General features: G+C 52.1%; 1 protein-coding gene across 1 annotated transcript; it reads left to right on the top strand.

Annotated features, from left to right (window-relative positions):
• Positions 1-940: 940 nt before the first annotated feature.
• On the top strand, positions 941-11,019 carry LOC124107878 (kallikrein-13-like). The gene is made up of 5 exons (XM_046466157.2): positions 941-1,014; positions 6,186-6,375; positions 6,673-6,941; positions 7,690-7,826; positions 10,086-11,019. Exons 1-5 carry the CDS (start codon positions 963-965, stop codon positions 10,272-10,274), a joined length of 837 nt encoding a protein of 278 aa, XP_046322113.1. The 5' UTR covers positions 941-962; the 3' UTR covers positions 10,275-11,019.
• The last annotated feature ends 244 nt before the right edge of the window (positions 11,020-11,263 follow it).

The raw sequence follows: 11,263 nt of genomic DNA on the forward strand, positions 1-11,263 counted from the left end.
AGCTAGAAACTGGCCATCTGGGAGCTGCCATGTGTTAACACGTGGACCCGCGGAGGAGGAGGCTAGGGCATGGGTGAAGACCTTTGAAGCTGGGCTGGGCTAGGGGCTTGGGGGAGGGAAATGGGCTTTCCCCTTCCCCTTGCTGCCCAGAAAGTTCACAGTGGGTTCATCTCCAGCTTGGGAGGGGCCAGATCTGGGTCCCAGCTTGTCCTAGAAGCTCCGCCCCAAGCGGAGGGCCAAGCCCAAGCTGGGGGGTGCCTAGGGAGAGCCTGCTGAGCCATTGGGGGTGGAGAGGGGAGCCAGCCACCGGGAAATGCTGAGCGAGCTGGGGGAGGGAGTTCAGGGGTTAAAAGCCATGGGTCGGGGCTGAAGTTCTAGGTTGCTGGCGGCTGAAGTTCCTCACGGGGCCCCTTACTCAGGTAGGGTCGCGGTGTGTGTGTGGGGGGGGGGGACATCGGAGGGGAAGAGGGGGATGGCCAAAGTGGAGCGGAAGGAAGGGGATGCGGGAGAACAGCTGAATCAGCGAGGTGCAGGAGAGGACCTAGGAACCTGCAGAGAAGGAGCGACTGAAGCTCAGGACAGACAGAAACTCAGCTGGAGACCAGGGGTCGGGACGGTCTGGGGAGGGGAGAATGGGGTCAGAGCCCGGAAGAGGAGAGAGTGTCCTGCGGACCCCACTCGCTGGAGGGCTGGGAAGAAGGGCGTGGCTTCTGCAGCGAGGAGCAGCGGGCAGGAGCCCCAGGGGGCGCACGCGCCCCTCCCTCCTTGCTCCCCGGCCCCCCAAGGATGGAATGGGGGAGGGGCAGACTCCAGACTGAGCTTTCGAAGAGAAAGGGGAGGGGCGGTGCAAGGCTGGAGGACGTGGAGAAGATTTCCCACGTGGGGGTTCCCGGCCACTTTGCAACACCCCCTTCAACTTCTTCTCAGGCCCCGCCCGCCCTGCCCCCCACCCCAGAGCCGCCATGTGGCCCCTGGCCGCTGCCATCGCCTCCCTGACCGTGGCCTTGTCAGGAGGTAAGCATGCATGGGGGCGGAGGTGCGGCGGCCACTGGCGGCGAAGGTGGGAAGGGTCAGGCCGGGAGGAGGGGGCGTGGGACCCGCCAGCTCCGCCCCCCGCCCACTCGGGGCCAGCCGCGGGGCCAGCTTCCTGCTTGTCCCTGAGTGACCTGATTTCCCTGCTGGAGTTGGGTCCCTTCACTTCTGACTTAAGAGTGTCCAGCCGTCCACCTCCCAGCCCCTACAACACAGGCACCACAGCTTCCCAAGTTCAAGTTCAATCAGGGGCTCCAGAAGGACACAAAGTCAATGCTGAGCAAGTAGCTTAGTTCCCTCGTGCCTGAGTTGTTTCCTTCTGTAAAATGGGACCCTCTACGTATGTGCCAGCAGGGGGTGTTGTGAATGAGAAAATGAGGGAATTCTTTCAAGGGCTCATGAGTGACAGATGGGACTTCCCAAGTTAGTCATTATGACTTTATTGGTCGCTCTCTAACAATTCTCATCCCCTTCCAGGACTTTATAGTTTGTTCTTCCCTTAATCCTTGGGGTGGCCCTGCCCAAAATTTGTCCCCAAAGATTCCTGTTTGCACTTGAGTCCCTGTTCCTTGGATTTGCAGGCGAGACCCGGGGATCCCATCCAAACCCCATTCTTTCATTCTGAAAGTAGCTGTTGAACACCAGGCCCTGGGCTGGGTCCCTGCCCTTAGCACCCAAACCCCAGCTGGGGAGGACAGCGTTATTCAAACAGTTGCCCAAATATCGAGTTAACAGTTGATTCACACTGAGATGAGACCAGGCAGGAGATTCCAGGAGCCGGGAGGGGTAATGGCGGCTCCTGGCCTGGAAGTCCTACAAAGGAGCTTGCTCTGGAGCCCAGATCTGGTAGAGGAGGGTCCCCCAGAGCCTGACACCTGGCATCATCCTTGGCCCGAAGGTGGGGTGGCTCCTCTCCCTTGGCCACACTCCCAGGACTCACACCCATGCCCCTCCTGGGTGCCACACCCGGGACCAAGAGCCCCACATGCTACATCTTGTGGAATCCTCAACAGCCTGATGAGGTAGGTGCACTATAATTACTCCAATTTCACAGCTGGAAATCCTGAGACTCAGAGAAGACACCAGCAATGCCTGAGTCAGGATCCTTACCCAGGTTGCCATGTTGCCGCCCTGTCCACCAAACCCTGGACATGAGGCCCTGCAAACTGACTGCATAACTTTGACCTAATGGACTTATACTTTTTGCTTGTTTTTACTGAAGCAAAATCACATTAAAAGTAAAGTTTATATCACTGTCCTGAGTAGAGAATGGCCTCCCTGGCCATATTCAAAAGTTATAGGGAAAAAATAAACCTCATAGGGAACTCAAAGTGAGGTGTTCATTGGGTTGGACCACTGGAAATCACCTCCACTTGGCCCTTTGGGTTTTTGTTTGTGGTAGTGCTGGGGATTGAACCTAGAGCCTTGGTGCATGCTAGGCAAGCACTCTACCAACTGAGCCACATCCCCAGCTACTTGGCCCTTTTGGACCTCTCTTAATTAGCTAGTGCAGATAGTTTGGCTAATGCATGTCAGGTTGCCTGTGGAAAGCGTCTGCGGTCTTCTGGGTTTTTTGTTGTTGTTGTTGTTTTAATGTTTGTCTTTTAGTTGTAGGTGGACACAATAACTTTTATTTTATTTTTATTTAGTGGTGGTGCGGAGGATCGAACCCAGTGCCTTACATGTGCTAGGCGAGCCCTCTACCGCTGAGCTACAACCCCAGCCCTGGTTTTTGGTTTTGGTATCAGGGATTGAACTCAGGGGTACTCAACCACTGAGCCACATCCCCAGACCATTTTGTATTTTATTTAGAGACAGGGTCTCACTGAGTTGCTTAGCACCTCATCATTGCTGAGGCTGGCTTTGAACTCAAGATCCTGCTTCAGCCTCTCGATCTGCTGGGATTGCAGGTATGTACCCCTGTGCCCAGCTCTCCTCTGGTTTTAAAAGTGAACTCAACTGAGCGTGGTGGTGCACACTATAATCCCAGCTACTCAGAGGCTGAGGCAGGATGATCACAAGTTCAAAGCCAACCTGGGCAATTTAGGATCCCAAGTTCAAGGCCAGCCTGGACAAAATAAAGTTAAAAGGGCTGGAGGTGTAGCTTAGTGATAGCACGCTTACCTAGCACACGCAAGGTCCTGTTTCCATCTAAATTAAAATTGAAAAAAAAATTTAAAGTGAGCTCAGTGAGGACTAGGTGTTAAAATCATATTAATATCATCATGAGAATTTTATACTTGACAAAATCAGGATTAAAAGACAACTGGGCCCCGAGCGGTGGCCCAGCAGCTCCAGAGGCTAAGGAAGGAGGATTGCAAGTTCAAAGCCAGCCTCATCAAAGGCGAGGCACTAAGCAGCTGAGTGAGACCCTGTCTCTAAAATACAAAATAGGGCTGGGGATGTCGCTCAGTGGTCAAGTGCTCCTGAGTTCAATCCCGGGTATCAAAAAAAAAAAAAAAAAAAGACAATTGGATGGCAACTCCATTTCTGACTTTGCAATTTAATGTCACTTATACCTCCTTTCTGTCTCACCTAAAATCATGCTCTACCCCTCCCCCGATGACTTCTGTCCCTAATTCTTAAGAACCATGGGTCAGTCCCAATGCTTCTCATGCCGGCAGGGATACTCCTGGGGGCATAAGGGACCTCCTGCTGTAGCTAAGAATTAATAAGAACTTTCCACTTAGAGTATTGTCTCTGTGCCAGCTGCAGAGCTGCAGGTTCAAATGCAGGGTCTTGGTGGATCTCCTGGCTGCCCAGGGCCTGAGGAACCGCTACAGCCGGCCCTCCACACCCACAGGTTGTATCTGAGGATTCAACTAACCACAGATGGAAAATATTCAGGAAAAAAAAGTTGCTTCTGTACTAAACTTTTCTTCTCCTCATGATTCCCTAAACAATACAGCATCAACCACTGGTTGTAGCATTTGCATTTGATTAGGTATTATAAGTCATCTAGAAGAAAATTTAAATTGTAGAGGAGGGTTGTGTCAGTTATATGTAAATACTGTGCCATTTTATATATGGGTCCCGAGCATCCCTGGATTTAAGTGTCTTTGTGGGTCCCAGAACCAGCCCCTGATGGATATCAGGAGACAGCTGTATTCTTCCTTCTTGACAACAGGGAAAACTGAGACTGGTGACTTGCATGAAAGTGGCCCACTCAGGATGGACTGTCTGTCCCACTGGCCACTGCTGTGCCTGCCACACCCATTGTTCAGTTATTGAGCACCTACTGTGTGTCAGGCACTGTGCTAGACCCTAGGGATGCACCTCTGGATAAAGTAGTTAAGGTGCCTGTAGTCAAAGGAGCTTACAGTTTAGGTAGAGATATTTCTAAAAAGAAATGTAAACACAAGCAAATATAAAGAGAAATGCATAGCGATCATTGCTCTAATGAAAATCATTGGGGGGGGTGTCATAGTGAATGCCTGGGGTCCAGATGGGGTGACATTAGACCAGGTAGCCTGAGAAAACCTCTCTGAAGAGGTGACATTTGAACTGAGCTCTCAAAATCAAGGACCCGATATGTGACTTCTAGATTCTGAGCCCTGTCTGGTAGAATATTAACATGGCCTTTATCTGAACTGCCCAATACGATAGCCACTGGCCACTTGGGCAGTTGAACATGTGGCTGACATCACTGAAGAACTGGATTTTTCATTGTTTCTTGTGTGTGTGCTCCTGGGGATGGAACCCAGGGCCTCACACAGAGGCAAGTGCTCTACTGCTGAGCTTCAGCCCCAGCCTTTCACTTCATTTTCATTAATTTAAATCTAAATACTCACAAATGGCTAGTGGCTACTATCTTGAACAGCACAGTTACAGATAAAGCACTGTCTAGAAAGAGGAAACAGCAGGGATGAGGTCTGGGGTGCTTGAAGAACGGGTGCATGAGGCCGGAGTGGAGGGATCCAAGAGCAGAGAGGCAGGGATGGACAGAGAGGCTGGCGAGGGCCAGATGGAGCAGGAGCCTCCAAATCTTGGCCAGGTTTTTGGATTTTACTTCAAAGAAGTCGAGCCTGGTAATGACATGGCCTGACATTCCTTGTTGGAGACTCCCTAGGCTGGACTGGAGAGACGCCAAAGTGGCAGCTTTTAGGACTGTTGGAATTGTTCGGGCTGGAGAAGCTGGCGCTTGGACCAAGATGGTGGCAGGGAGTTGGAGAAAACTGGATATTTTGGAGATAAAACCAACAGAACTTGTTGGAGGTGAGGGACGAAGGAAAAAGGGGAAGCAAAGATGAGTCCCAAGTTTGGGGCTGAGCGTTGAGGAGTTCAGAATCTAGAAGACACATGTCTGGTCCTTGATCTTGAGAGCCCAGCTCAAATGTCACCTCTTCAGAGAGGTCTTCTCAGGCCACCTGGTCTAATGTTGCCCCATCTGGACCCCAGGCATTGCCTATGATATCCCCCAAAGGGTGGGAAAGATGGGAAGGAACAGTTTTGGTTGAGAAAAATCAAGTTGGGGACACAAGGTTTAAGATGAATATAAAGCTCAGGAGTTGTTAGCATTCGAGTTTCTACCTTAGGGAAGAGCTTGGAGCTGGAGATGTGAATTCATGAGTGGTTTGCCTCAGAGACACCCAGTAAATACCTGTCAAAAAGATGGATGGATGATGGATGGATGGATGGACGCTGCCTGGGAGGTCAGCCTCTCTTCCACCTTCTCCATCCCTGGGGGTAATGATAAGACAGGTGGAGAGGTCAGGCTTTGCTGACCTAAAAGAAACATTCTCATTCCATGAAATCTTCTTTCACCCCCCCGACTGGATGATTTGCCACATCTGTAAAAAAAAAAGAAGAAGAAGAAGAAACCGGGCTGGGGGTGTGGCTCCGTGGTAGAGCGCTTGCCTAGCATATGTGAGGCACTGGGTTCCATTCTCAGCATCACATATAAGCAATTAAATAAATAAATAAAAGGTCCATCAATAACTAATAAAAATATTTTTTAAAAAGAAGAAGAAACGTTTGCCCTGATTCCTATCCACCAGGTAGGACATGTCAACTCCTACAGACCAAAAACTGAACCGTCAGTTCCTCATCACCCAGAACAGCAGCCTGACTTCTTCCCCAAGCCCAGGAACCTCCGCCTCGGCCTCGTCTCCCCCTGGGACCCCAGTTCTCTAACAATCTCTCTTCTCCCCCAGGCATCTCCCGGGAGTCGCCCAAGATCCTCAACAGCACCAACGGGACCAGTGGGTTTCTCCCCGGGGGCTACACCTGCCTCCCCCACTCCCAGCCCTGGCAGGCTGCCCTGCTCGTGCGAGGACGGCTGCTCTGCGGGGGAGTCCTGGTCCACCCCCGATGGGTGCTCACGGCAGCACACTGCCGGAAAGAGTATGTGGGACCTGGGAGCGTGGGGTGGACACGAGAACGGGACTGGGGTGGCCGGTGGTCAGGAGTTGGATTTAATGGCAAGGCTGGAGTTAGGGCTTGGGGGTGAGAATGAGGTTGGCTGGGAGATGTGGAGGGTGCAGGATGACCGCCCAGGAAGAGTGGGCGGGGCTGGAGCTGAGGATGTGTTTGGAGACAGAAAGGTGGGGGCAGGGAGGGCGAGAAGGGTTGGGGAAGAGATGGGGCTGGGCATGGAGAAGGCTCATGCTGTCCCCTAACCACTCCTTCCTGCGCCCGCAGTGGGTACAGAGTTCACCTGGGCAAGCACGCCTTAGGGCGCGTGGAGACCGGCCAGCAGGTGCGGGAGGTGGTCCGCTCTGTCCCCCATCCTGAATACCTGGTCAGCCCCACCCACCTGAACCATGACCACGACATCATGCTGCTGGAGCTACAGTCCGAGGTCCAGCTCACCGACCACATCCGCACCTTGCCCCTTTCCCAAGTCGACTGCCTGCCCCCTGGCACCTGCTGCCGGGTGTCCGGCTGGGGCACCACCACCAGCCCCCAGGGTACGTCCACACTGGGCCTGTGACCCACAGGAGTGGCTGGGGAAGCCGGGCCACCATGAGGGAAGGGCGGAGGAGAGACCCTTTATGTATAAAAATGTAAATAATTACAAAGGGACATGTTATATATATATGTGAATATATACAAAAATATAAATATATTGTCTAATATAGTAATATGTTCTTATAAATATATGTTGTCAAGTTATAATTTATGTCCCATAGGTTGAGTAAAGTTTATAAATGTTATATATTTAAATATATAAATTATGTTTGAATACATAATTATAAATGAATTTATATTTTACAATACATTTAAATCATAAATACATAATTATATGTTTTATAATAATAAGTAACATGTATTTTTATAATTCGCAAAATACTTTTGATATATTAATAAGCATGCATTTAGTAAATGCAATAAAATATAAATTAGACATCCTTATATGTATGAATAGCATAGCACAATCCACAGGGCACTGGGTCTCTGGGGCAGTGTCCCCTCGAATTTTGGCGTCTTCCCCACAGGTACCATCACTGCCTCCCCCTCCTCCCCCCCCCAGTCCTCCCCTTCCTCCCCCCACCTCTCTACTGCATCTCCCCTCTTTCTGTGGGGCTCCCTGGGCACAGGCCCCACCTCTTCCCCTCCCACCTCCACTCCCCACCACCTCTTGGCCCCTGTGGCTCTCCTCGGCAGCCTCCACCCCATTTCCACCCAGAACACTCAGACTGTCTCTCTCCTCCTCAGTGAGCTACCCCCAAACCCTACAGTGCGCCAACATCCAGCTGCGCTCGGATGAGGAGTGTCACCAGGTCTACCCAGGGAAGATCACGGCCAACATGCTGTGCGCCGGCACCCCAGAGGGCGGGAAGGACTCCTGTGAGGTGAGACCAGGGGCTGGGGGTGCCCGGCCAGGATGGGAAGTGGAGCTGGGGCAGGTGTGGGGGAAGGGTCTGCTCCCGACCTTGGGGAAACCTGTCCTTGTGAGGCGAGATGACCTCTAGCTTAAGGGTGTCAGGACTAAAGGTACCCAGGGACGGCACATAGAATTCATCTCAAGCTTCAGCTTTGACCAAGGAGCTGCCCAGGTCCCTGCATCAAGATGCATGAAGGTTGAGATTATTCCAATTGTGACAGAAACACAGCTCCCAATGGCTTCAGCAAAACAACAAAACCCTGGATTTTTGACATTGAAAATCCAGAAGTGGCTGCCTTCAGGCACAGATATATCCAGGTGTTCAGAGCATGTTTTGGGAACTCTGTCTCTCTCTAGCTTTTCTCTTCTGTTTGGACCTCATTCTCAGCCAGTGCTTTCCCTGCAACGCGGGACAGCCCAGCAGCTTAGGGCTTGCACCTACCCTCTTAAGAACCCTGTTGGACCGAGAGAACACCTCTTTTCCAATAGCTGAAACAAGTGTCTTGGGCACCATTCTCACTAGGCTGACCTGTCATGTGTCCTGAACCATTGCCCTGGCTGCGCTGTGGGAGCCAGAGAGGACTGGGGGCCAGTGGCCTGGGTTGAGAGAGAATGGGGGAGCTCCCACACAAAAGTCAGGAGGCTGTTGCTAAACCAAGGGAAAGAGATACCAGGGGCAGGCAGAACAATAGAGAGGCGGCTCCTCCTCCTCCTCCTCCTCCTCCTCCTCCTTCTCTTCCTTCTTCTTTTAACAAAGAAATGCTTTGTTAATACCAACATGCTCAGACTGTAAAGCACTAAGAAATTTAAATATCCAGGTCATGGCATACTGGTGGCAGAGTCAACCGAGCACTTGAGGGGGACAGCAGCAGGTTAGGTGCCACGGTGGGTGAAGGGCCCGCTGCAAGTTCCCAAGTCCTCTCCCCTCCTAGGCATCAAGAGGGTGGGGGTGCAGCCTGCTGCCCTCCAGGCACGTCAAGACAAGGGAGAGAAGCTTTCTGTTTCTGGACTGGTGTCATCCAAGGCTTTTGACTTTCTAGTCTTCTTAGTCATCGTTTTGGCAGAGAAGCTAGGTTGCTCTTGTCCGAGAGTCTGTTAGTCTTGACTGTAGCTCTGTTGGCAGTTCCCAAAGCTTCCCTGGGAATTTTAGGTAAAAACGTCAAATATTTCACCAATCTGTGGCGTTGAAACCTGAGATCTCCCCTCTAAGGCTCTGACGCAGGCCCAGACCCCAGCTTCTGCCCACCCTTCAGCGCCACACGGCTGCCTGGTTCTCCATTTACCTTATCAAGAAAGATCAGAGTAGCCATTCTGGATTATTTCAAAACTGTGCCCATAGAGAGGCTGCTGAGAGAGTTTTGGTTCAGTGGGGAAGGGTATGATGGTGAATGAATGGCGTGAGCCTTGTTGCATTAGTAATGTCTGCTTGGGCGCCAGGTGGAGGTGCATGGGTGTGGCATACCCTGTCATGCCTGACTGTGCTAAGTCAGTAGGGACATGGCACAAAGCAGCTGAGCTGGTGCCAGGGCACCGAGAAAGATATAAGCTGTCTCCATTTTTTTGGCGGGGGAGGGTACCAGAGATTGAACCCAGGGGTGCTTAACCACTGAGACACATCCCCAGCCCTTTTTACAAATATTTTGGGCTGGGGATGTGGCTCAAGCAGTAGTGAGCTCGCCTGGCATGCGTGCGGCCCAGGTTCGATTCTCAACACCACATACAAACAAAGATGTTGTGTCCGCTGAAAACTAAAAAATAAATATTAAAAAATTCTCTCTTAAAAAAATTATATATATATATATATATATATATATATATATATATAATTTAGAGATAGGGTCTTGCTGAGTTGCTTAGGGCCTCACTAAGTTGCTGAGGCTGGCTTTGAAATTGTGATCCTCCTGCATCAGCCTCCCTAGCTGCTGGGATTACAGGCGTTTGTCACCACACTTAGCATCCCCTTTTAATAAGAATAAAGAATAGAGAAAAACAGAAATGCAGACACCGATCTCTGTCCCTATCTCTCTGTCTCGGGATCTTTCTTTGTAGTCTTCTTCCCACTGTCTGCCTGCGCCCCTTGCTGACTTCTCTTTCTCAGTGTCTTGCCTTCTCTGTGTCTGGCTCTGTCTCTGACTCCCGGTCTCTGCGTGTCTCTCCGTCTTCCACTCTCCCCCATCTCTGCCTTCGTGTGGCCCTAGCCACAACCCTGTTTCTTCTACCCCCTCAGGGCGACTCCGGGGGTCCCCTGGTCTGCAACCACACGCTCCACGGCATCATCTCCTGGGGAGACTTCCCCTGCGGACAGCCCAACCGGCCTGGCGTCTACACCCGCGTCTCCAAGTACGTCCAGTGGATCCGTGAAACAATCGGGGAACCCAGAAGCCAGGAGCAGAAGGGGACCAAGGGCGCTCAGTAGCCGCTGGACGGAGCTACCTGTCCTCCTCCCGCCACGCCCCCCACCTTGCTCAGCCCACCTCTGTCCCTTCTGCCCGGAGTGCGGCATCTGAACCACTGGTCCCTGTTCTCAAAATGTACCTGAAGGGCCAGGTTTCAGGACCCCTCAACGGCCAGCCATGCGGCCTCCCAGATACTGCACCCCGGACAGACTCTAATGACTCGCACTGGGATAGCACCCCGGGTCTCCCAGGTCACTGAGGCCCCCAGGTGGACCCCTGTGCGCTCTGCCTGCGGCAACATCTGTAAATCCCTCCGCCCGCGAACAGACCCCCTTGACCCGCCCTTGACCCTAGAGTGTTCACTCAGTGCCAGGGCAGCAGGTCCCGCCGCCCCACACTCAAGGAGGTGCCGACTCCCACGAGATTTCTTCCTGAAAATCCCTTCTGCCCAGAATCTTCATCCCTGACAACACTCTGGGCGCCCCTGAGTGGCTCGTCCAGCTAACTCGGGATCCTCAGAATGGTCACTCACCTGCCCTGGGCCTCACAGACGTCCTAACCCGACCCCCCCCCACCTCCGTTCTGAATGCCCGCCCATGCCAACGTCCCCTCTCTCTGAATCCCTGTCCCCACTAAGGATCAATGGCACACCAACCTCCACAGTGATGGGTTCAGTATCCCCAAGGGCCAGTGTGCTGGGCCACCGAGTTTTCTGTCCTGCATCTCTGTCTTGAGTTTCCCCCGAGAACATCTGTGGTCAATGTCCCTTGTTTTTCTGTCGTTGCCGTGACCTCAAACGTGCAGGGGCTCCGTATTCAGCTCCTGGAGTCTGCTTAATGCGATCCCCCAAGTCGTGAAACTCGGAGCCTCTTTGTGTTCTCATCTGTAAAGTGGGCTCTTAATTCCTCCTCCTAGCATTGTTAGAAACGTGTGTGTTGAACGCTCACCACTATTATTATTTCCATATAAATACTACTTTCAGATGTACAACTCCTCCCATCTGCAGAGC

This window comes from Marmota monax, unplaced genomic scaffold (genome assembly GCF_021218885.2).
Source record: "Marmota monax isolate L192 unplaced genomic scaffold, Marmota_monax_Labrador192_F-V1.1 WCK01_AAM20220418_F8-fsc00160, whole genome shotgun sequence".
In the NCBI taxonomy this organism is placed as follows: Eukaryota; Metazoa; Chordata; class Mammalia; order Rodentia; family Sciuridae; genus Marmota; species Marmota monax.

Coding starts and splice junctions, on each gene's coding strand:
- LOC124107878 (XM_046466157.2), top strand. CDS start 963: ATGTGGCCCCTGGCCGCTGCCATCGCCTCCCTGACCGTGGCCTTGTCA. Junction 1,015..6,185: donor GACCGTGGCCTTGTCAGGAG/GTAAGCATGCAT, acceptor CTTCTCCCCCAG/GCATCTCCCGGGAGTCGCCC. Junction 7,827..10,085: donor GCGGGAAGGACTCCTGTGAG/GTGAGACCAGGG, acceptor CTACCCCCTCAG/GGCGACTCCGGGGGTCCCCT.